The sequence below is a fragment of the Myotis daubentonii genome, chromosome 11, assembly GCF_963259705.1.
Source record: "Myotis daubentonii chromosome 11, mMyoDau2.1, whole genome shotgun sequence".
Taxonomy (NCBI): domain Eukaryota; kingdom Metazoa; phylum Chordata; class Mammalia; order Chiroptera; family Vespertilionidae; genus Myotis; species Myotis daubentonii.
In genome coordinates, this window is record NC_081850.1 from 53,260,328 (window position 1) to 53,286,668 (window position 26,341).

At 42.9% G+C, this 26,341-nt stretch overlaps 1 protein-coding gene across 6 annotated transcripts in view; it reads left to right on the forward strand.

Annotated features, from left to right (window-relative positions):
* The first annotated feature begins 7,677 nt into the window (after positions 1 to 7,677).
* Positions 7,678 to 26,341, forward strand: part of CLTA (clathrin light chain A) — a 44,247-nt gene continuing 25,583 nt past the window's right edge. For 3 of the 6 annotated variants that reach the window (XM_059657340.1, XM_059657336.1, XM_059657337.1), the window contains exons 1-4: positions 7,678 to 8,026; positions 19,515 to 19,552; positions 21,586 to 21,703; positions 26,077 to 26,188. In XM_059657340.1, the coding sequence (XP_059513323.1) occupies positions 7,816 to 8,026; positions 19,515 to 19,552; positions 21,586 to 21,703; positions 26,077 to 26,188 (479 nt within the window). In that variant the 5' untranslated portion in view covers positions 7,678 to 7,815. The remainder of the gene's footprint in view (positions 8,027 to 19,514; positions 19,553 to 21,585; positions 21,704 to 26,076; positions 26,189 to 26,341) is intronic. The other 3 variants (XM_059657341.1, XM_059657338.1, XM_059657339.1) reach the window with 2 other exon arrangements.

Here is a 26,341-nt window from a genome sequence, read left to right on the forward strand (position 1 = left end):
GTTTCTCTGATCCTGACAACAAAGCCACTTCAGCTCTGAGGTCTTCCTTTTACTATTTGCCCATCTCTTTCCTCAGTTGAGCTTCCCAAAGGTTGTCTATGCTCTCTGGCTCCAGATCAGTCTCTAACCCACTCAGGCTGGCTTCTGTTCTCACCTTGCCACCAGATTGCCTAATGATGACACTGTCCTTTTTGTCCTTTTCTCGGTATTATTTCTTTTCCTTGCTGTACCAGATAGTATTGACCATGACCGCCTGCAGCAGAATCACTGGGGTGCTTGCTAAAATAAATCTTTAGCAGAGGGGAATTATAATTTGATATATTAACCAATGTAGTCCTTCCTTCCTCCTTTTCTTCCAACTCATTGAGCTACCCGGCCAGGGCTAGATTTTTGTCATAGGAGAGGTAAAGTCCCCAACTATAATTGTGAATTTGTGTGTTTCTCTCTTAAGTTCTGTCACTTTTTGCTTCGTGTATTTTGAGGTCATTGTTGTTACTTACATATATATTTAGGATTGTAATGTTTTCTTGGTGACTTGATTAATTATCATGTAATATATGCCTTTATCCCTTATAATTTTCCTTGCTTTGTCTGGTATTAATGTTTCCATTCTTTTACTTTTACCCTATCTATAGCATTACATTTGAAATGAGTTTCTTGTAGGCAGAATATAATTGTTTCATGTTTTGTTATTCATTGTAAGTACCTCTATTTTTTTTATTGGTATGTTTAAAACAGTTACATTTAATGAAATTATTGATATATTTGGATTTTAAGTCTTCTATTTTATTATTTGTTTTCCCACTTTTTCTTTTCTCCTCCTTTTCTTTCTTCTTCTCCCCTGGGCCCCCCCTCCCCCACTTCCTCTTCCTCCCAGCTGCCCCAGTCCCCAGCCCTCCAGGCTTAGCTGACATCTCCATTTTCCTGGGGGGGGGGGGGTCTATCCAGTTATTATTTATTTATTTTTTATTTTCTAGTTCTAACATTTCCATAAAACGTATTTCCCATTTCTTTGCTGGAACTTTCTAGTTTTCCATTTGTTCCAAGAGTGTTTGCAATTATTTGTTAGAGCATTTTTCATAATGGCTGCTTTAAAGTCTTTGTCAGATAATTGCAATATACAGTATGAGTCATCTTGGTATTGACATGTGTTGTCTTTTTATTTGTGAGTGGAAATTTTCCTTATATGGTTATTCATATGCCAAGTAATTCTAGATTGCATCTTAAACATTTTGAACATTATGACATGAGACTTTGGGTCTTTGTTTAAATCCTATGAAGAATGTTGATATTTTTGTATTAGTATGCAACTGACCTAGTTAGGTTCAGGCCATTAGTTCCAACTGACTTTTTGTGAGCTGTGGTTAGAATTTCATTTCACTTTTCAAAGACTTTGCAATGGGGTTCTGGCCTGTCCCATGTGTGCGCCACCCAGTGGCTAGTCTGAGACCTGGGTGACAGTAAATTCAGTTCTCCAAGTGTTTTATATGCTGATGAAGACCAGATCAACCTAAAGTTGTGAAGGTGTAAAGTTCTAAAGGAGTTTATAAATAATATTATGTTATTTATTCTATGATCTCCCTTATACTATTTATTCAGTTCCCCGGGGTTCCTCTTCTTAGTTCTCCAGCCAGAAAGCTAGAGCTTTACTTAGCCCACTCTGCCACGTGCTTTCATAACCTTGCCCATGGCTGAGGCCAAGTGGCAGGAGGATAAAAAAATGGTGAACTCATTACCAGTTCAGTGCCTCATATTTTGGGGTTCTTCCCCAATTCACCTGCCACGATGTACTTTTCAAAATTCTCAAATAGCTTCTGCTTCCCGCATTCTGGCTAGGTTTTACTGCTGCATGCACTGGGAAAGACCAGGAGGAATGTGCTTACTCCATTCCACTCCCACTCAGGGTTTTACAACCTTTTTCATGAATAAGTTTGCCAATAATTTTCCTTTCTCTTATTGTTTTTGTTAAGTTTTATGACAAGATTATGCTTCCCATAAAATGAGTTGAGGAGTGTATCCTTTTTAACATTCTCTGGAAGAATCTGTAAAGACTGGAATTTTCATTAATGAAACCAAATGGAGGGTTTTGTGGGTGTGTGGGAAGGTGTTTTGTTTTTGTTTTTAATTGATTTCAGAGAGGGAGAGGGAGGGAGGGAGGGAGAAAGACATTGATGTGAAAGAGAAACATTGATTGGTTGCCTCTGGCACGCATCTCGACCAGGAATCGAACCCACTATGTGAGTATGTGCCCTGACCAGGAATCAAACCACCTTTTGGTGTACCGGACAACACTTCAACCAACTGAGCCACACCAGCAAGGGCTGTAGGAAGATTTTAATTTATTAAATTGTTTTTACTACTCTTAGGAATTTTCAATTCTATGTCTCCTGTTATTTTTAAGTTGTATTTTTCTAGGAATTTCTCTGTTTCATTAAAATGTTCAAAGTTGCCCTAACCGGTTTGGCTCGGTGGATAGAGTGTCGGCCTGTGGACTCAAGGGTCCCCGGTTCGATTCCAGTCAAGGGCATGTACCTTGGTTGCGGGCACATCCCCAGTGGTGGGTGTGCAGGAGGCAGCTGATTGATGTTTCTCTCTCATCGATGTTTCTGGCCCTCTATCTCTCTCCCTTCCTCTCTGTAAAAAAATCAATAAAATATATTTTAAAAAGAAAAAAAATAAAATAAAATGTTCAAAGTCATTAACATATATTCTCTTATGATCTTTATAATGTCTTTAAAATTTTCAGTGATCCCATTTTTATTTCTGATTTTGAATTTTTAGAAACTTTTATCTGTCTCACACGGGTGTAAGTCTTTATGATTTCAAATAGGCAATAGTTCCTTAGACATTATTCCAAAAACATAAGTAACCATCATTCAAATTTAAAACTTTTGTTCTTCAAAGGACACTATTAAAGTGAAATGACACAAATTGAGAAAATATTTGAAAACCACATTTCTGACAAGGTACTTGTATTAGAATATATAAAGAACTCTTACAACTCAACAGTAAAAGGCAAAATAAAACCCCCCACAATTAAAAAAAAGATCTGAGACAAGACACACATGACCAAAAATCCTATAAAAAGATGCTCCATATTATTAGTCATCAGTGAAATGCACATCAAAACCACAGTGAGGAACATCCAGTTAAGCCCTTCCAGATCCCTGACTTTCAGAAACTGTGTGAAATAATAAATGTCTGTTACTTTAAGATGCGAAGTTCAAGATAATTTATTATACAGCAACAGATAATACAAGCCTCTCTCATTAAGACAGGAATTTCTAACAAAATTTTACTTTTTTTTTTTAGAATTGTGGATACATGTTCTTTTTTTTCCCCTTTAATATATTTTATTGATTTTTTACATAGAGGAAGGGAGAGGGATAGAGAGTTAGAAACATCGATGAGAGAGAAACATCGATCAGCTGCCTCCTGCACACTCCCCACTGGGGATGTGCCTGCAACCAAGGTACATGCCCTTGACCGGAATCAAACCTGGGACCCTTGAGTCTGCAGGCTGACGCTCTATCCACTGAGCCAAACCGGTTAGGGCAAATTTTACCTGTTATATTTAATAATTACAAAGCGTTTGGGTGTATTTTTGTTGCTTATACTGTTAATAATTACAATGATGTCAATCCAAAACAAAATTTTAACATTCAGAATCTTATGATCATGGGATATTTTTTAAAAGTCAATCATATTTATGTTACATATTTTTGTAACAAAGAAGTATAAATTGATGTCTTTTTTTCCACATACTGAAATAAACATTTTAATTATAGCATTCTGCAAATTATAATTGACAGTACTTGGTTATTTCAAAAGGTTATATACTAGTATAAACCCCAACAGAATTGCTTTTGAAATTCATGAATTTCAGCCCTAGAAATATACACATTCTCCCCATGGATTTTATATAAGTGATTTTTGTTGATGCTACTGTATTATAACGATCAATAAGTCTTTGAAGCACAAAATTCTAATAGGATAGAACTTAGGGGGCAAGTATTGGAATGGTAGTATATGTCCATGGAGCAAAAGTGAATCTCAAATTTCTTAAGGTTAATGAACAGCTGTCATGTATTTTTTAAATGGATAGTATCAAATCACTGTTTTTGAAGCCATTGGATACACTGAAAAGAGCAATGAAACAATTTTATTTAAAAGGATTAATATTTACAATATATTAGAAATTATATCCCTGGCAACTAATTATTATGAAAAAATTTAGATGCCAATTTAAAAGTGCACAAGAGACACAGATTTCTTAAATATTCACTAGGGAGGGTATGTTTTATATTGCTTGGAATTTATGGTGATTCTTAAATATTAAGCTTGATTTATTTCATCAATTTTGGGAAATTCTTAGCTATTTTCTCTCCTAACATTGCTTCATTCTCTTTCTCCTCTCCTAGCTAAAATTATATGTTTATAAATCGTATTCTTCATATCCCATATGTGTTGTGTTTTTTTAAATATATTTTATTGAATTTTTACAGAGAGGAAGAGAGAGGGATAGAGAGTTAGAAACATCGATGCGAGAGAAACATCGATCAGCTGCCTCCTGCACACTCCCTACTGGGGATGTGCCCGCAACCAAGGTACATGCCCTTGACCAGAATTGAACCTGGGACCCTTGAGTCCGCATGCCGATGCTCTATCCACTGAGCCAAACCGGTTAGGGCCCATATGTGTTTTTTTAATGCTCTTTTCTGTGTTTTTTTCAGCCTTTTGATTCTGTGTTTCAACCTGGATATTTTTCTGCTCTACCTCCTGGTTCACTAATTCTCTTCTCAGCTATGTCTAATCCATTATTAAAATTTATCCATTGAATTCTTAATATTAGCTACTGTAAATTTTAGTTCTCAAATTTTCAAGCTGCTGAAATCCTCATTTGCTTTTAATTGAACTCATTAATCATAGCGATTTTAAGGTCTAGGCCTGGTAACTCCATTATCTGAATCCCCTGGGCTTTCTACTATATGTCTATCCCTGAGAATGTTTCTGAGTATGTTTTGTCTTTACATGCTTGGTTATTTTTTGCATGACATTTTTTCCTATCAGAGAGAATTTAACCGTTGCTTTTGGCAGGCAGTGCTAGGCTAAGGGCCCTAGAAAGCCTCAATCACTTTAATTCAATCAAGGATCTATATCACTTAAAGTTGGGCTTTAGTCTGTTTTCACCTTTATTCCTAGTGTGCAGTAGCCTTCAGGGTTCCAACAAAAAGCCTGGTATATTTATCAGGGCTCCTCCTTGGTAGGTCAACTATTTTCTCCCCAGCCTTGTTTATTGAATTATCTACTCAGCTTCTCAGATTCTGCTTTTTATTTTATTGATTGATTGATTTCAGAGAGGAAGGGAGAGGGAGAGAAAAATAGAAACATCAATGATGAGAATCATTGATTGGCTGCCTCCTGCACACCCCACACTGGGGATGGAGCCTGCAACCCAGGCATGTGCCCTTGGGCAGAATTGAACCCGGGACCCTTCATACCCAGGCGGGCGCTCCCTTCACTGAGTTAAACCCACTAGGGTTCAGATTCTGCTTTTAGAAATACCAGTCACCTTGAGAGGAAAAGTGGCTCCAAATGGTAGGCTCACTGTTCTTGGCTTCCTCCTCTCCTAGAACTTGGGCCCATAATTCCTCACTGCTTTGTTCATCCTCTGATGCCTTCAGAGAGATTTTAAAAACCTTCCCCCCCCAGCTCTTCTAGTTGTTTTCAGCAGAAGAGTCGGCCCTAAACAACTTTGCCCACCATTGATGGAATTAAAACCTCCTCTTCCTCAACTTCAGACTTAGATTTCCAATCGCCTGTTGAATGTCTCCTGACTATCCCACAGTCCCTGGGTTTAATATGTCCACACTGAATTCTTCCTTTCTCTCATCTCCTGCTCCATCTACTCATCTGGCTTTTTCTGTTGTGGCTATTTCTGTCCAGGGGTTTCCAAGCTGTAAATGTTATCTGTAACTCTCCTCTGCCTCCTAAATGCTATCACTTACCAAGCACTGTGTACATTACCTCCATTATTTTCCTTCCACCTGAGCCCGATGCTCCCTGCCCTAGAATATTATCCTTGTCCCCCCTCCCCCATCTCCCTCCGGAATGATGGCAGCTGTGTCTTTCCTAACTTCCCTTCCTACATTCAGAGCCCTCTTTCACGGCCAGGAGATTCCTCCAGAACAGTGGTTCTCAACCTTGACTGCACATTAGAATCACCTGGGAATCTTTTTATTTTTATTTTTTATCTATTTATTTATTTAAATATATTTTATTGATTTTCTACAGAGAGGAAGGGAGAGAGATAGTTAGAAACATCGATGAGAGAGAAACATCGATCAGCCGCCTCCTGCACACCCCCCACTGGGGATGTGCCCGCAACCCAGGTACATGCCCTTGACCGGAATCGAACCTGGGACCTTTCAGTCCGCAGGCCGACGCTCTATCCACTGAGCCAAACCGGTTTCGGCCTGGGAATCTTTTTAAAATCCTCATTTCTGGGCCTCATCCTCTGGAAATTCTGTTTGTTACTAATGTTGTGGCCCCACCCCATGACAAAGAAACAGAATTTCCGGAGGATGAGGCCCAGAAATCAGGATTTTAAAAAGATTCCCAGGCGATTCTAATGTGCAGCCAAGGTTCTCACCAAGTCATTGCCTGTTTCAAGTCCGGCAAAGGCTCCTAGAAGCCTCTGCAATTCAGGAATAATCCTCACCTGGGCACTCAAGCCCTCCCTGATTTGACTACACCACACTTTCTTCAACTACATACTAGTGAATGCATGTACTTTACCTGATTCTTCCATTATTGAGCCAAATCGCTTCCCAGAGCACAGCACCATCCCCTGCCTCTCCTCCCCTCCATCTCACCTCTCACAGGTTTCCTAAGGTGAGGCACGTGGCTAGTCTCTGTAATTTAGCTTCTCGGCGTATAATAGCTTTGTTACCTTTAAATGAAAACAAAAAAACGCATGTATATTTTTAAAAACCAGCTTCTTGTCCCTTGCTGACTACTTCCGGAGACGTCTTTGGCCTCTGTTGGTGTTCGATTCTTCCCCTCTAGGGGCTGCTGCATGAGCTCCCCTCCTCCACATGAGCAGGACAAACTGGAACCCCTCTATATCGTTCCTATGGTGTAGGCAAGATTAACCAGGTTATAAACATGTCCCTGGTTTAAAACACGGACGGAACTTCAAAAACAAGTCCGTCGCTGGGAAAGGTGTGTACATATAAGCGTTGTGGCTAGTGCCATTACGGATGAGCCAGGACCACTGCCTCCCTTCCCACACAGAGGCCTCAGTTTCCTATGAACCGGGTGATCGCTACAGAATGTAACAGCTCCAGAAGGTTCTGTCTGGTATCATCGCCGTCCTGACTTCACCTCACGCCGGGTTCAGCACTAGCGTCCCCTCCGAGGTGTCGGCACCGGGCCGCTGAAGTCTCAATGGCTGCTTTAAGTCAAGCGCTACTTCCGCCTTTCTCGAGCCCACGGGGCTGATAGCTTTCACGCCCCACTCCCCTCCCCGGAGCAACTCAAGTCACGAGTTTTCCTCGGGGGCCCGCCCCTCCTTCTGCTGATTGGGTAGCTCTTGAGCGATTGCCGTCCTTTGATTGGTTGTTACCTTTTCGGCTCGCCAACCTCGTCTAGACCAACCGGATATGGGGGCAGGATTTCCGCTTCCGCCTTCTCACTCCTCCAGCTTGTCCTCCGAGCGCAGTCGCCGCCACAGAGGCTGCTGCCGGGCGCGGTGTCGGTGGGTTTGTCGGTGTGTTTCTCAGCGTCGGTGTCTGTGCCGTTGAACTGCCCGCCATGGCTGAACTTGATCCGTTCGGCGCCCCTGCCGGCACTCCCGGCGGCCCCGCTCTGGGGAACGGGGTGGCCGGCGAAGAAGACCCGGCCGCGGCCTTCTTGGCGCAGCAGGAGAGCGAGATTGCGGGCATCGAGAACGACGAGGCCTTCGCCATCCTCGACGGCGGCGCCCCTGGGCCCCAGCCGCACGGCGAGCCGCCGGGGAGTCCGGGTGAGAGTGCGGGCGCGTCTGGGGCGGGAGGACTTGTCTGGAAGCTCGGCCCTCTGGATCTGAGAGCTCCGTGTAACTTGTTCTTTGCGGAACCGGGAGGCTGAGGAGTGGCAGAGAGGAAACGAGACCCCGGCCCAGTCATGCAAGAAACCTAGGCTCGGGACGCTTACGCCGACCTGTGGGTGTGTGGGAGCGCTCCTGGGCGCGGGCTGAGGAAGAAAGCAAAGCAGAGCAAATAGGGTGACAGTCACGCCGAGGAGCCCGAAGGAGCTCGTTCCGTTCCGGGACAGTTCATTGAGCTCTTGGCTCTGCTGGGAGCCCGGCCTCGGAAGCACAGCCGCATTGGCGCAGTTTGGCCGACTTGCAGGCCAGTCCGAGCCCAGCACGGGACCAGTTATTAGGAAAGGAGGGCAGGAAAAAAAACAGTATTTGTTTCAGACACACACAGACAAAAATGGCAGTGATGCGCTTAAGCACGGACGGTGTACAGAATGTTGGGTTATGAGGAGGAAAAAGGAGTGAACAGGAAACTCAGGAAAGATGGTCTAGCCTTGGAGAAAGAAGCCAGCCAAAGAGGGGTGAGAGTTTTGCCATTTTTCGAACGTATTACGGTAGGACTGCAGGAACTCTGCTTGCGCTGGACATGGCTTTGATAGGCAGTGTTGCCTAAGCAGAACGAAAGATGAGAAGGAGGCGAATAGAGAGTGATGTGTGGCCTTTCCCCAGCCAAGCTCAAGGAAAAAAAAAAAATCAAGCAAAAATTGGTATGCCAATTTGACCTTTTAATTAATGCCTTATCTGTGTGTGGTGTTTCGGATTGTCGTGGTGGGAGGAAAGGATGAGGGGCAGAAATCTTTTCAATTATATAGGGAAGGAGGAAATTAGCTGGAAGTGAGACGTGGCTTTTCATTTACTTTTTTATTGATTGGTTTTAGAGAGAGAAACATGGATTGTTGTTCCATTTGTGCGTTCATTGGTTGATTCTTGTATGTGTCCTGAGCAGGGATCGAACCTGCAACCTTGGTATATCAGGAGGACGCTCTAACCAACTGAGCTACGTGGTCAGGGCTTGCATTTACTTTTTAAAAATTCTTATTAAAGGAGAATAAGGCACTCGTGGGGCAAATGGGTGTTACTTTAAGGGTCCAAGCAATTAACGTAAATGAGAGAAACATGCTGGTGTGAGATAATGAGTGTTGGAGACTCATTATCTGTTGGAGTCTTTGGTGCATTAGAATGGTGCTCTTCAGAAAAGCATTCAGACTCAGAAATCTCAAATTACTGTGCCAGCCAAGCAGAATCTTTTTTCGGGGGGAGAGCGCGGGGGGGGGGACGTGGGGAGACTGCTCGTTTGCAGTCTCTGGGTTTTTATACTATACCATGCTGCCTCCTACCAATCTGTCCCCCATATGTGACCATGTGTAATATACCTGAAAATGCAGTTTATAGCTAGCAGGTTAGACTGAGCTGGATTGTGGCTGGGAGATGAAGTTGGCTTTAAAGTGATACAGGTGTCTTTTGTTCTTGTGTGGTCTTTAACATTTGCCTAAGAATCATAAAACGTACTTTTTTTTAGGTCCTTAGTTTACCTCCCTCATTTAATAGAAGAGAAAATGAGTCCTACAGAGAACTTACTTGCTTAAGGGCAAGTTAATAGCTGAGCTGTTTCCCCGCTCTTCCACTGTATCATATTCCGTCGCAGTTTCATCACGGATGTACTGGGATAAGAGATTGTCATTTCTGAAAAGCAGTTGTGGCTGCCCTGGGTAGGACAGTGTTGGGAGAAGTAGGACCCATAGTCAGAAGACTGTCCTGATTCAAGGACAGTGTTACCTCTTGCTCACTGTTGTGTCCACAGTGCCTAGCAGTGGGTCTGGACATAGATACTCACAGAAAAATGGGCGAAAATGTCCATTCTTGGTGATTGGCAGTTTGAAAAGATAAAAGGGAGAAAATAGAGTTAGACTCATGGGTCTTTGGTGTATTAAGCTTTCAGCAAAGGGAAGGAAGGGATGATTGCTGACTTAGTTCCTAGGAAGGACTTTCTTAGTGAACTAAGCATTTAGTGATTTAAAGCCTGATCTCTGCCAGTGTAGTTGGAGTTGGTAATAGTGCAGCGGTCAGCACTTCCTTGGGGGATTAGAGAACTACTTAGACCTTTTTTTCCCCTTTTCTCTCACTCTTCCTCACCCTCTTTTTCCCTTTCTTTTCCTCTCTCCCCCTCCCTCTTTTCTCTCGCACTGTCTCTCAAGATAATGTGCTGTCCTAGACTGCTTGTGTCAGTATAGCTTTTCAGGCAGCTTATATAGCCGCCAGCGCCTTGCCTCAGTTTTTTCTTTTGTAAAAGGTGCAAAACATACACTACATAGGGTTGCTAGGATTACAGTAGAAAGCACCTGTAAGGTGCTTACACACAGTGTACTAACTACACACAGTCCCTTGCTACTATTATTTTTTGGAAGTAGGGAGAGAAGGGTGTTACAAGGCCTATGGGCTTTCAGGGAGAGTATTGAGGAAACAGATTTTAGGAGGGAGCTCTGTATCCTCCTAAAGGCAGGAGGCTCTAACACAGCAGTTCTCAACCTGTGGGTCGCCAACCTGTGGGTCGCGGCCCCTTTATGGGTCGAACAACCCTTTCACAAGGGTCGCCTAAGGCCATCGGAAAACACATATATAATTACATATTGTTTTTGTGATTAATCACTATGCTTTAATTATGTTCAATTTGTAACAATGAAAATACATCCTGCATATCAGATATTTACATTACGATTCATAACAGTAGCAACATTACAGTTATGAAGTAGCAACAAAAATAATTTTATGGTTGGGGGTCACCACAACATGAACTGTATTAAAGGGTCACGGCATTAGGAAGGTCGAGAACCACTGCTCTAACAGATTGAGGAGCACACATGAACTCCTCCGGCCTTGGGGGAAAGGCCCATGGAGGATGGGCAGGCAGAAACCAGAGGGATTAGGCTGAAACCCAGGGTGATTCTCTCAGTTATTAGGAGAGGTGGACAAGATGCATACATAGGTTTAAAGATGGGAGGTAACAAGCCTGGTGAAGTGGTTCCAGAGATACTGAGGAAGAACAAGTGGTCAGGAAAGAGGCAGCCTAATTCCAGAGCTGTTGAAAACCTGCATTCAGGAGGGAGGAAAATAAGAGGTGATTAAGGAGCTACTAAAGGAGTGTGGCAATGAGGCACTATTTGGTATGTTTCTGTCAGGTTCTTTCTTGGAGGAGAAGGAAATGGAGGTATATGAATTTTAAAGGAAAGCTGGAGATGGAGAATAATTTTCTTGGTAGTGGTGAAGCTGATAAGTTCAAGGAAATCTCATGCATGGTATTTAGTAGTACTACTCATTTACTTTGTGCCAGGTTCTAAGTGGTAGTGTCATTCTATTTCAGATGAGAACTTACCATCATGGAATTTAAACAATGAAACTAACATAGCATTTACGCTAATACATGGCTCTACTGTAATCAAACCCTGGTCTGCTTGACTTCAAAGGTTTGAGAGGTGGAAGGTGGGTTTGGGACAAAGAGTCTCTGGAATCATATTCTGACCCTTGTTTCTGTCTGGATGCCCTAGACCAGTGGCCGTCAACTGGTGTCGGCGGACCACTGGTGGTCCGTGAGGTCTGAAAGATTGGCGACTGCTGCCCTAGACAGTTTCCTTTTGAGCATCAGGTTGCTTAGCTTAGTTGTCCTAATAAATTAAGGTGCCCTAATGTCCTTTCTGCATGTTTCTGTAGCAACAGACGGTCCTTTGACTTGGGCCAGTTGAATGTAAGTACAGTGGTAAGGTGTCAGAGTTCAAAGCATTTGCCAATGGGTTTGGAAGAGTCTTCAGATCCAAAGGACAGATAGCATGTGACCTAGGAGGTATGGGATGAGAACTTCTCTTAGTTTTGTGATGGAATGGTGATCAAAGACTTTCCTATTGGGAATAGCCCTGGGCTGGAATATATTAACTGAGTAGTTGGTGTGTTAGCTGTAATTTATTAACCAGAATGTCCATCTGGCTTGTAGGCTCTAGGATTAAAAATCATCTCTTTTCTGTCTTACACAAAAATAAATTCTGGGTGGATTAAAGAGAGGATTTTTTTCCCCCTCAAGTACCAGTAGAAAAGTGAATATTTATCTTGGAATAGGAAAGGCCTTTAGCATAAAAACAGTTACAGAAATCATAAAGGGAAAATTGATATTGTCTACATACAAGTTAAGTTTTAGGTGTTAAATATAAACCATAAAAAGTAAATGGGGTAAACACTTGTAGTATGAGAGGACTAATTCATACAGAGAGAATACTTAGAGATAAAAAAAATGGGCAGAACAGGCAGATCAGTAAAGAAGAAAATCAAGTGTCAGATTTTTAATTACCTCATAGGAAATAAGATCAGCACAACAAAGCCACCTTAAGGTGGTTTTTTTTGCTATCAAATTAGCAAAAATTTTAAAACATTATAAAACTGTCTCAGTGAAGGTCTGAGAAACGGGGCACATGATTGGTGTTTAGAAACCTTTAAAATTTAAAATGTATATCCTGTGGCCCAGCAATTCTACGTCAATAAATTTATTACTGAGGTTCAGTTTAATATCCCCCCCCCCCAAATACTTTGATTAGTTTTTTGGTGAACTTTATATTTCCAAAAGTTTATAAAGTACTTTTATTATTTATCATTATTATTATTATTTATTGATTTCAGAGAGGAAGGGGGAGGGAGAGAGAGAGAGAGAAACATCAATGATGAGAGAGAATCAGCTGCCTCCTGCACATCCCACTCTGGAGATCGGCCTACAACCCAGGCATGTGCCCTAAATGGGAATTGAACCATGACCTCCTGGTTCAGAGGTCGATGCTCAACCACTGAGCAAGCCGTGCTGCCTGGGCTATAGAGTATTTTTAATAATTATATGGGTAGGTGGACGCACAAACAGCTTGGAGTATAAAAAGCCATGACAAAAACTATGAGAAACTGATTTTTGTACTATCATAAATAAAGCAGAGGAGTAAAAGAATTAGGTTACTGGTTTGATTCCCGGTTAGGGCGTGTACAGAGGATGGATGTTTCTCTCTCACATCAATGTCTCCCTCCTACAGATTCATAGCCAGCAGTTGAAACAGAGTAAAGCTGAAGTGTGCTGGTAAATGCTTAGATCCTGCAGTTTGTGTTCATTTATCAGATGATCTATCCTCTGACTTCCTGGCTTGCTCAGGTATTACACCACTTTTTAAAGGCTGGTTATTTCATAATACATGCATTTAATATTTTTCTTACATCTTTAAACAAAAAAATAAATTTAAGAGAAAATAGTGTCATCAATTATCTGCCCCTTCAAGAATACCTTATTTACTTCAAGGAACCCTATGCATATTCTAAGGTCATTTGTAAAGTGCTGATACATGTAAGTTTGTGTGAGGATTAAAATTTAATGTATATCAAGTGTTTAGTACTGAGTCTGGCACATTAGAAGCGATAAGTAGTAGGTGTCTTCATCCTACTAAAGTTGAGAATTTAATGATATAGAAGAATGGATTACTGAAAAAAAAGTTATGTTTTAGGAGTCCAGTTTTGCTGAAAAATTTCATCTATACACATTAGATAAACCAACAGGATAGAAACCAAGGGATTAAGTTAATGAAATTACATGGTATTTTCTTCTGTCTCCATTTTCCTTTTTTAAAAAACAGAATGTTTTGGTATCAGGAAGACATGCTGGGGAAATGATCGAGAAAAGTTTTCATTACTCTCAAAGCCAAGGGGATGGTAATTGGGAGAAGCAAGAGACTAAAAGAATGGATAAAATGTTAGTGTTGATTTGGAAAATGGGCAGTTAAAGTTGGGTTTATGGGAATTCCCTGAAGATATTGCCAGTTTGATTCCAGACCACTGCAATAAAGCAAGTATTACAGTAAAGGCAGTCGTAATCTTTTTTATTATGGTTGAGGGTCTTGCCTTCAATTTGTAAAAAACACTATATTTGTGAAGTTCAATAAAAAAGAGGTATGCTGTAATTAGTTAGGAATCAAGACCAGAGGAGTGGTTTGATGAAATCTTTGCTTGTTAAAAGAAAAGAATGAGCCCTAACTGGTTTGGCTCAGTGGATAGAGCGCTGGCCTGCGGACTGAAGGATCCCAGGTTCGATTCTAGTCAAGGGCATGTACCTTGGTTGCGGGCACATCCCCAGTAGCGGGTGTGCAGGAGGCAGCTGATCGATGTTTCCCTCTCATCGATATTTCTAACTCTATCCCTCTCTCTTCCTCTCTGTAAAAAATCAATTAAAAAAAAATATGTGTATATATATATATATATATATATATATATATATATATATATATATATTTTTTTTTTAAAAAGGAAAGAATGAGGCTGAGAGCACCTACCCCTAGAGGAAAACTGTGTGAAATATTTTCATATATTGCCCTCAGAGGGCCTTCTGATGGTGGCCCATACTAAGTGCTTGGCATTCCTTTTATTACTTGAGTTCTTAAATCATTTAGGTTCATCTCTTCTTTCATCTTTCCTCTCCTACTCCATTCAATAAAATGTCATTGCAGTTTGAAAAAAAATTGGTCAAAATAATGCAAGTTCTACATAACCTATCCTATATAATAAAGATGTAATATGTAAATGGTCGTTATGCCATGAAGCATAACAACCAACCGCGTAACGACTGGATCACGGATCAGCAGGAGGGTGGGGCAGCGAGCTACAAGCGGGTGGTGGAGAGCTACAGGAGGGGGCAGGGCAGCAAGCTATGAGGGGCGGAAGGGTGTTGGGGGGAACTATAGGATGGCAGGGCAGCAGGCGGAGAGCTACTGGAGGGTGGCAGTGAGCTACTGGTGCGCTACTAGTATATATATATGAAAGCCAAGCAACTGGAACCACCGATCGCTATGATGCGCAGTGCAGCCAGCTAACCTCCCTCGGCCCCTCCCCCTGGCCTGATCAGACCCCACCCATGCACAAATTTGAGCACCAGGCCTCCAGTTAGTTAGTAAATGTGGGTCAACCAGCAGATACAGAATACAGATTATGTAGGTGGAAGCTAAATTTTTTTGAGGCTTTTGAAGTAAATTAGAGCAGCCACTCCAGAGGAATGGTGTGCAACACTGTAGAGACTGCCTCATGGTTAGGTTAGGTTAGGTTAGGTTAGGAACACATGCTTATCAGACTAGTCAGGTAATTAAATTAGTGAAACACAGAATGGGTATGTGGGGCTTACCCTAGCCAGTGTGGCTCAGTTGGTTGGGCATCTCCCCATGCACCTGAAAGTTGCCTGTTTGATCCTGGGCTCCATCCCCGGTAGGAGGCATGCAGAAGGCAGCTGACCGATGTTTCACTATCACATCAATGTTTCTCCCTCTCCCTTCCTTTTGCTCTAAAATCAGTTTGAATATCTTTTTTTAAAAAAAACTGGGTCTAGGGAGTACTGGCAAATTGTCCAGAGCATGCTCCATATGAAGGCTACCCTCATGTCCAACAGTGTTACCAATTCAGGAATGCAGCCCCATTATTGCCATATCTTCTGTTTATCTGCCCCTTCCCCAAACATGGAAATCCTGATCTTGTGGAATTTTCTAACTTAGTACTTTACTAGGGGCCCGGTGCACGAAATTCGTGCACTGGGTGTGTGTGGGGGGGGGGCGGGGGGAGTGTCCCTCAGCCCAGCCTGCCCCCTCTCACATACTGGGAGCCCTCAGGCGTTGACCCCCATCACCCTCCAATCCCAGGATCGGCCCCTTGCCCAGGCCTGACGCCTCTGGCCTAGGCGTCTGGCCCGGGCAGCGGGGACCCGCAGTGGCAGCGGGTGGCGCCGCGATCGTGCGGGCTCCGCCCCTGCCCCTGCAGGACGCCTCTAACTGAGGCGTCCGGCCCGGGCAGCGGGGATCCACAGCTGCAGCGGCCCCGCGATCGTGGGCTTCGCTTTAGGCCCAGGCAAGGGACCCCTAGCTCCTGGGACTGCCAGCTTTGACCGTGCCCAGCTCCCATCGCTGTTCCACCCCTACTTCCTGCTACCACTGGCCAGGGCGGAAAAGGCACCTGATTCTCCGATCATGGCTGGGGGGCAGGGCAAAGGCGGCCCCAGGGCCGCCTTTGCCCTGCCCCCCAGCTCTTAGCTCCCCCCTGGGTTTCCGATCACTGTCAGTGGCAGGGGTCTTCTTCCTGCTTTCCCTTTCGCCTCCCTGCATTGTGCCTATGTATGCAAATTAACCGCCATCTTAGTTGGCAGTTAACTGTCAATCTTAGTTGGCAGTTAACTGCCAATCTTAGTTGGCAGTTAATTTGCATATAGCCCTGATTAGCCAATGAAAAGGGTAGCTCGTACGCCAATTACCATTTTTCTCTTTTATTAGTGTTGATATTTTAAAGTATGTTCAGCATGTGGGCCACCATTTTGTACTATGTGGATTGATAGTCTCTAGGTCAGGGGTGAGCAACCCCTGGCATGCGTGCCAAACACGGCACACCAGTAACTTGTGCTGGCACGCAAAACCCTCTCTTATAATCTTCCATTTACAATTTTTTTCTTAATATCGACTTTTTTATTTTTCAGGTAAATTCAGTGTAGGTGCATCTTAGATAAATAAATAATGTTACATAACAAGTTATCTTAAAGACCATAGACATGGATTGACGAGAGAGGGGAAGAGCAATTTCTATGCCTCTGCCTTAACTCTCCCTGCCTTCCTAGATCCGACCAGTGTTTTGGTTTTATCCACATATGCTTGTGAATCTCTGTTCTCAGTGAGGAATTTTGTTAAGTCTCGTAATAGGAGTAGCCTAATGGCTCAAAATAGTAGCTCGTGCATATCTCTGAAGGTCATGAAATATAAACCTGATGTAAAATCTCTGTCATCAGTGATCCAACAAATGTCCCACTGATAATATCAAACGGAGTCATAAAGTTTTCTGTCCGACTATCAGTGTACACGTATACATTAAAAAAAATGTATTTTTCATCATCATATACCGTGTTGTTGTCGCTAGAATGAATTTTATTTCTTCAAGGTTCTTCACATACATACACCTTAAGAGTTATCAAGTAGGTGTAACATGTTCTCAAAAAATTAGCGTTGGCACGCAGAAGAATTTTGAGTCAGAGATTTTGCTGGTTTTGGCATGCACTCACAAAAAGGTTGCCCACCCCGGCTCTAGGTCTTAGGCATTTTTTATATTTCTGAGGTAGACTTTCTCATTTGGTTATAAATAATTGTGTCAGGCCCTAACCAGTTTGGCTCAGTGGATAGAGCGTTGGCCTGCGGACTGAAGGGTCCCAGGTTCGATTCCGGTCAAGGGCATGTAGCTTGGTTGCGGGCACATCCCCAGTAGGGAGTGTGCAGGAGGCAGCTGATTGAGGTTTCTAACTCTCTATCCCTCTCCCTTCTTCTCTGTAAAAAATCAATAAAATATAATAAAAATAATAGTTGTGTCAGTAAGACTGGATTGTAGCCTGGCCATTGTGGCTCAGTGGTTGAGCATCATCCTATGAATCAGGAGGGCACGGTTTGATTCCCGGTCAGGGCACATGCCTTCGTTGCAGACTTGAGCCCCAGTGTGGGGAGTGCAGGAGGCAGCTGATCAGTGATTCTCATCATTGCTGTTTCTCTCTCTCTCTCTCCCTCTGAAATCAGTTACACACACACACACACACACACACACACACACACACACACGGCCCGGCGCACAAAATTCGTGCACTCGGCGTGGGGGGGAGGAGGGGTCCCTCAGCCCGGATTGGAAGTGTGCAGGCCAGAGAGAGGGACTAAGGGAGGGCTCTAGGACAGCGGTTCTCAACCTATGGGTCGCGACCCCTTTGGGGGTTGAACGACCCTTTCACAGGGGTTGCCTAAGACCATCGGAAAACACATATATAATTACATTGTTTTTGTGATTAATCACTATGCTTTAATTATGTTCAATTTGTAACAATGAAATTGGGGGTCACCACAAGATGAGGAACTGTATTAAAGGGTCGAGGCATTAGGAAGGTTGAGAACCACTGCTCTAGGGTGTGTGCAGCCCGATTTGCTCAGTCTGGATCAGCCAGACCCCAGCAGCAAGCTAACCTACCAGTAGGAGCGTCTGCCCCTTGGTGATCAGTGAGCAGTTGAGCGGCCTTAGCATATCATTAGCATATTATGCTTTGATTGGTTGGCTGATTGGACAACCGGACACTTAGCATATTAGGCTTTTATTATATACTAGCGGTCCGGTGCACAAAAATTTGTGTACTCGGGGGGTCCCTCAGCCTGGCCTGTGCCCTCTCGCAGTCTGGGACCCCTCGGGGGATGACCACCTGCTGGCTTAGGCCCGCTCCCCGGGGGGGGATTGGGTCTAAGCTGGCAGTCAGACATCCCTCTAGCAGCCTGGCAGCACTGGGGGATGTCCATTTGCCAGCAGGGAGCAGACCTAAGCTGCAGTCGGATATCCTTAGCGCTGCTGAGGAGGCAGGAGAGGCTCCCACCACCACCGCTGTACTGGGAGCCATCAGCCTGGCTTGTGGCTGAGCAGAGCTCCTCCATGTGGGAGCCCACTGACCACCAGAGGGCAGCTCCTGCATTGAGCGTCTGCCCCCTGGTGGTCAGTGTGAGTCATAGTGATCAGTCATTCCCAGTCTTTCTGCTGTTAGGGTCAGTTTGCATATTACCCTTTTACTATATAGGATAGAGGCCTGGTACATGGGTGGGGGCTGGCTGGTTTGCCCTGAAGGGTGTCCTGGATCAGGGTGGGGGTCCTGCTTGGGTGCCTGGCCAGCTTGGGTGAGGGGCTAATGGCTGTTTGCAGCTGGTCACACCCCCTTCAGGGTGGGGGTCCCCACTGGGGTGCTTGGCCAGCCTGGATGAGGGGCTGATGGCTATTTTCAGGTTGCCCGCACCCCCTTTAGGGTGGGTTTCCCCACTGGGGTGCCTGGCCAGTCTGGATGAGGGGCTGAGGGCTGTTTTCAGGCTGGCCAAGCTGGCGACTGAAGCTCCCAACCTCTCCTTTTTTTCTTTTTTATTCTGGGATTTATTTACCTTCTATAATTGAAACTTTGTTGCCACTCCAGCTCTGAGGCCACGGCCTGCTGAAAGCAGGTATCTGGGGTTTGCTTAGCATCTATAATTGCAACTTTGTTGCTTAGAGTGGAACTCAGAGCCCGGCCGCAGCAGGGAGGAAGCTTGGCTTCCTCCATCACTGGAGCAAGCAAGTCTCCTGCTCGCTTCAGCTGTGTGGCTGCCGGCCGCCATCTTGGTTGGGTTAATTTGCATATCCTGCTGATTAGCCAGTGGGAAGCGTAGTGGAGGTATGGTCAATTACTATGTTTTTCTATTATTAGATAGGAGATATATATATAGAGAGAGAGAGAGGGGGGGGGGGGAGATAGGAGTAACTTAGAATACTTACCACATACAATACTATATTTTACTCTGTAAACCTTTGGCTCAGCATTTGACCATCCCTGATTGACAAATTGCAATCTTATGTCTTGCAGATGCTGTTGATGGAGTGATGAATGGCGAATACTACCAGGTACAGAGCACTCTTGTGTTGAATTATAGTGGTCAAGAATCTTCCTTTCCTGTAATTTGAATGGACTGATTCAGGAAGGACCCCACTCCCTTGATTTTCCTGGATATATTAATAGCTGGTATGTTACCTGCCAAAGTAGAAGGATTCGAAGAGAAGTGATACTTATATAGAGCTTTTTTTAAAAAATGTTATTTACCAGGCCCTAGTGTTAACCAGCTTTATTCTCAAGAAATGAACCTTGATGATGATGATGGAGGCTGCGGTGAATTTAAACACTCTCTGTGATGGGCTATGAAGCACTGTTTATACTTATTTAATTCTCCCAACAACCCGAAGGACCTGCACTGTTGTTATTCCTGTGTTACAGATGAATAAATTGAGGCACACAGTTAAATCAGTAGTCTAAAACAGCGGTCGCCAACTGGTGGTCCGCAGACCGTTGGTGGTCCGTGAGGTCCAAAAGGTTATCGACCACTGGTCTAAAGTAACAAAGGCAATAAGTATGTGGTGGGGCCAGCATTTGAACCTTTTAAACCAAGGGTGAACTAATTTTTACTTTTTCTATAAAGGGCCACATAGTAAAGATATTAAGCTTTGTGAGTTATAAGGTCTGTCAAACTACTCTTTTGCTACAGTTTAAAGCATCCATAGACAGTACATAAACAAATGGGCTTAGCTGTGTTTTAGTAAAATTTAATTACAAAACAGGTGGCAGGCCTCCTGATTTGTAGTTTCCGATTCCAGGTTTAGAGATTGGCCTTTAAAATGAAATAGAATGGGGTTTAGATCCTGGCTTTATCCTTACTATAGGGATGGGGAAAGTCCAGCCAGCAGGCCATATAAGGCCTGAACTGGCCCTGCCAAAGCATTAGGGGTGAGTTAATTAAATGTTTGACCAAATATAGCTGGCTGATTTTTTTAAATATGTTTTTATTTTAGAGAGGAAGGGAGGGGGAGAGAGAAACGCTGATGGGCTGCCTCGTGTACTCCCCCTATTGGGGATCAGGCTCGCAATCTGGGCATGTGCCCCAACTAGGAATGGAACCTGTGATCTCTTGGTGCATGGGGCAACACTCAACCAGCTGAAACACACTGGCTAGGCAGCAGGCTAATTTTTAAGTTGATAATTCTCTGTGGCCCGTGAATGATGTTACAAATATCCAAATGGCTTTTGGCAGTAAAAATGTTCCTCACCCCTGCTTTACTAGCTATGAATTTGGACCTGTCATTTCTTTGTGCCTCAGTTTAATTCCCTAGCTGTGAAATGGGAATAAAAACTTGCTTTGCAAGGTGTTTGGGGAAGAGAGCTTTTATGTGCCTGATACATGAAAAATGCTAATAAGTTAGTTACTACTAATACTTTAAATAAATTTTTCCACCTTTGTAGATAGTCTAGTTAGAATAATTCTCTAGAGATTAAGTTCTTCTGTTTGAGTCTTTGTCAGTTTGTTTATTAGCTCCCAAATCTAACCCACTATAAAGAGCAGTCTGCGCTCGTGCATGCACGCCTCGCGATTGCCTGCCTTTTTATTTTTTTCCTTGATGTGTAACTATACATTTTCTTTTGGACTCTTCTCAAATTCACTATATTTTGATGAAGGTGGTATTAAGTGACCTATTTCCTGCATTGTGTAATAGCATGTAGGTCTTAAGGTCGAAGCCGTGCTCTACTATGTACTTACCTTTGTTACTTTGAAAATACCACCTAATCTCTGTGTCAAGTCAGGAAACCAAAACTGATAACACTGTTTCCAGTAACTCCATTACTCACCTCCCTGACTTTCCTATCTCCCACTCATGTCCCATTTATTAACAGATAGGATAACAACTACTCTGCCTCTTCCTGGGCTGTAAGGATTCAGTGTGGTAATGTTGAAAGCTCCCTATCAGGTTGTGTTATTGGTATTAAGGTCATCCTTCAACATTTTAACAATCTTTAGTGCTGTACAGAACCAGGGGTTCTAACTTGGATGAAGTGCATTTCAGGAAGGGGTTTTTGGTACTGACAGAGTACAATTATGTTTTGTGTTAAGGAGAGTAATGGTCCGACAGACAGTTACGCAGCTATTTCACAAGTGGATCGATTGCAATCAGAGCCTGAGAGTATCCGTAAATGGAGAGAAGAGCAAATGGAACGCCTGGAAGCCCTTGGTAAGGAATCCCTTTCTGTCTTTGGGATCTGTTTTCCGTGGGATAGTTGACCTCGACTCTCCTTTTATTCCTTTTTCACTTGAATTAGCCATTATGTCCTTGTCTAGTGTTTGGGATGATAATCTTTCTAAACCTGAAGGTCACAAGGCTACTCATGTGGAGATCCTTAATGACAGGCGATTGTGTAAGGATTAGGGCAGCCCCAAAGCAGCCAGTAGATCCTCTCCTCTCAAGAAGAGCAGAGTGGTGCTAGGGAAGGGAGCCGTGGACGTGGAGTGAGAAGACTGGGTTCAAGGCTCGGCCTTAGCCCTTACCAGCTGTGCACACTTTCTTGCACAAACCTTGCAGAATCTGTTTCTTCATCTGAGAGGAGGAAGATCAGTGTTACCAATCCCCTGGGAATTCTGCAATGGTATTTATGAGAGCGCTTTGTAAACTTGAAGTAGCGCTTAAGAGGAAAATGTGAGCTATGTTAGAAAACATACAATTTGTTTTTCTTACCCTCATATCCCTGAAAGGTAAGTTTTTACGCTTTTCTGGGTGAGGAAAGTGAAAGGCATAGGTAGAATAAATTTTTTAATCACACAGATAAGAAGTAGAGTCCGCATTTCAGCTTAAGTCTGCCCTGTTTCAGAGTCCATATCCATCCCTTGAGCCACATTGCATTTAGCATACACATCTCGTTAGGCAGGCCAAGCCTAAGATCAGCGCCAGCCAGCCTGGCCTAATGTGAAGGGCTCTCTGTGTACATGAAGTGTCAGCTGTTGTGCAAGATCAGGAGAGACTTGGTATCTGTATATGCGGGTTAGAGAGTTATGGCAGAGTGTGGGTATTTTTTCCCCCTCCGCTTTTTACTAAAATCTCAAACAGAATAGTTGAAAGAAGATACGTGTATTGTAAATATACAATCACATACTTTTTCTGGTCCATTTTAAGAGACAGACATCATATACTTCATGCCTAAATATTTTATTGTAAATCGAGAAATATAACATTCTTCTCTATAACCACAGTGTCAGCATTATTCCTTCCTAGACACCACTGAACTCGTAAAAACATGACTCATTTTTCAGATGGGGTAACTGACACCTAGAAATAGGAAGGGTTGTGACCCTGATAACACAGCCAATTAATGTAAAATCTGTTGCCTCTCCAGCCCAATTTATGTGACTCAAATACTGGGCACACTTATGTTTGAACCTTTACAGCACTATCCACTAGTTATTTCTGCGGTGATGGAAATACTCTGTATCTGTGCTGTTCGGTGTGGCAGCCACTAGCCACATGTAGCTATAGAGCACTTTAAATGTGGCTTGTATGACTGAGAAACTATTTAATTTTAATAAACTTAAATAGCCACATGTGGCTAATAGCTACTCTATTGGAGGGTACGGCTTTAGGTAGATGAAAATAGGTCTTCATGGTGCCAGCAGCCTCGGCCCTTGCTTATTCTTTGTGTATCTCTTCTTAGTAGGCTTAGAGGCAGGACTTAACTGGTATTGCTACTACTAGATATTTTTCATGTTACAGAACCCAACTTAATCTTTTCCCAAAGTTTAGCAAAGTTGTCTTGTTTGTGGAGAGTGTTCACTTTAGTGTCTGTGAAAATTGCATTTTCTTCTTCAATTATCAAATTGAACATTTGGGAAATATTCCAGGAAGTGTATTGTCTTCTTAACTGAAGATATCTTCCTGAGGGAAGTCAAACATTTGACCTTACATTCTAACTGAACTGAATTAAATTGATCCATGAACTAGGTGTTTCTTCATTTTCACCTTTTTTCTTTGCAAGAACTGTGAGAAGGCACAAAACGCTAAGAATAGAGAACCAAGTGTCACTGGTTTGCAGCTTAGCTACTGGCTGTTGTGAAATAATTTGCTTTTCTGTGAATAGTAATGAGGATGGCCAAAGGAGACAGCTGTCAGTGTGCCCTGCTTTCTAAGGGGACTCTTTATCCCTCCCTCTTCTCTCTTCCATACTCAGAGATTGTATTATGGCTTGGATAGTTGTCTCATCAAGCTAAACATTTAAGAATTCTAAATTCTTATTGCCAGTGTCACTTCATAAATCTGTAAAAGAAGACAATTTAAAGGAGTTTTATGCAGAACCTAGTTTGTACAGATGGTAACAGTTTTTATTTAGACAAAAATTTGAGTAAATTTCCATGATATTTTATTCCTACTATGTAATAACATTTAAAAAGTTATCAGACTACACAGAAAGAAAATACTCCTCAATCAAAGGGCAATTTTTTGGAAGTAATTTCACCAGTCTTGAAAAGGAGACCTTACATTTTGAAAATAGTATTTTCCAGTTTCTTGCCCACATGGCACTGGCAACCCTCAGCATCTCCCATTGCATCATAGCGCCCTCCATTCCGCATACACTTAGTGACGTGGACAGACATGCACCAGAAGTTTATATACTGAGTCATCAGTGGAAAATCTGAGTAAAATAATTATCCTCTGAGCAATAGGTCACCATCTGATAAGTTAGATAACAGGGTGAAAGTTCTTTTATAATGTGAAACTTGGGGTTTTTAGATGCTCTTAGGCTGTTTCTAGCAGTTACTGCTTTCTGCAGGTTGTTTCTACAAGACATTTTTTGCAAAGTCCCTAAAATGCCCTCAAATGCTTCATTTCTTCCCTTGAATGGTTGTCACCACCACTGCTTTATACTCTCCCTCTTGAGGATACTAATTACAGGGTGGGCTCTGGCTCTACACTGTCCAAACATTAGTCTGGACCAGTGGCTACCACCTTCAGTCTCATCTTAAGATTATTTCTTGGCTTGCTTCCCTTTCTGTCCCGCCCCTGGAGGCAGCATAATGAAGTAAGAATATGTGAGCTTTACAGCCAGACCTGGGTTTGAGTCTTGGTTCTGTCGCTCACTGTAACCTTTATAATGATTTCTCACTTTCTGAGCTGTAGTTTTTCTCATTGCTGACTATGAGACTACAGTTTACCTTCATGGGATTGTTGTAAAGATTAAGTGAGAAAGGATGTCCTTAAGAGCATGTTTTCAAGTGAAGTATCTGGGTAACTTTAGGTGTCAACTGCGGCAGTGGCTGTGACATAATGCCTTTTCTCCTACTATCTACTGACATGTGTCTCTTTATTTTAGTTAAATGTTAGGAAAACCCATATTTAAACCTGAAAAACTTCCTGCTGGGTGTGCATTTTCTCTAATTTCTGGAACCTTTGTGAATAATTGCTAATAATGATCCCCAACGCCCTGCAGTTCACTCCACTGGAGTTTCTCATTAGCTCTGTCACAAACTCACTGTGCAGTCTAAGCAGGGATAAATATTTTGCAGTCCTCCTAACTTGAACATCTATACTCTACTGTTCCCTGGTTCCTAAATCTTCTCTACCTCTGGTAATTTTCCTAATAGCATTCTGCTTCATAGAGGTGCTTCTACCATATTTAGTTAAGAGAGTGCCATCTTGTGTTTTATAGAACAATTTTCAACCTCAGGTGTGGAATATAAATTGTGAGATTTTGTTAAAAGATTATCTAATATGGCCTGGCTGGCATGGCTCAGTGGTTGAGCGTCAACCTGTGAACCGGGAGGGCACGGCTCAATTCCTCGTCAGGGCACATGCCTGGGTTGCAGGCTCGTTCCCCAGTGTGGGGCGTGCAGGCGGCAGCCGATCAATGGTTCTCTGTCATCATTGATGTTTCTCTCTCTCCCTCCCTCCCCTTTCTTCTCTGAAAGCAAAGATTGTATTTTTAAAAAAGGATTATCTAATATGAATAGCCAACCCTGAACTGATATTGGCAGCATTGTTAAAGAATCACCTGTAGCCCTGACCAGTGTGCCTCAGTGGTTACAGTGTCAGCCTGCACACCAGAGGATCATGGATTGGATTCCTGGCCAGGGGTTTCGATCCCCTTAGGGCATGTGTGGGAGGCAACCAATTGATGTGTCTTTCTCACAGCAATGTTTCTCTCTTTCAGTTCCCTTTCCTCCCTCTCAAAAATCATTGGAAAAAATATCATCCATGAGGATTAACCAAAAAAGAAAAAAAAACCTGTAATTGCTTTTACCCTAGTTGGTGCCCCCAAAGGCTTGTTTCTATTAAAAGTCAGTATTTCCACTCTTGTGCCCCCCTACCCCCACCCCCACCCCCACCCCCTGGCCGCCCCTCCTAAAGCCCTAAAGAAAAAAACAAAAACAAACTACCAACTAGTGATAGTGTCAGTGGACTGGGATAAAATGTGGTGAAACACCTTGGATAGAATCACTGAGGTCAAGAGCTGGATGTACAAACAGGGAAAAATAGAATTTTTTCTTCCCTCCTGACTATTCTCCCAATATACATTTGCACAGGTTTTGTTTCATTTGTGTCATTTTTCCTTTCTTTCAAAGATGCCAACTCTCGGAAGCAAGAAGCAGAGTGGAAAGAAAAAGCAATAAAGGAGCTGGAAGAGTGGTATGCGAGGCAGGATGAGCAGTTACAAAAAACAAAAGCAAACAACAGGTTAGTCCATGGTGCTTCTTGGCACAGCTTGTATTCCAAGATTGAGTCAAATCCATTTCCAAAGCCAGGATAGGTTCTCAGCTGCTAATATCTCTTTTAGTGTGAAATGTGTTTGCAGGTTTTCAAAAAATGCTTGAAATAAAGGTTGCAAGT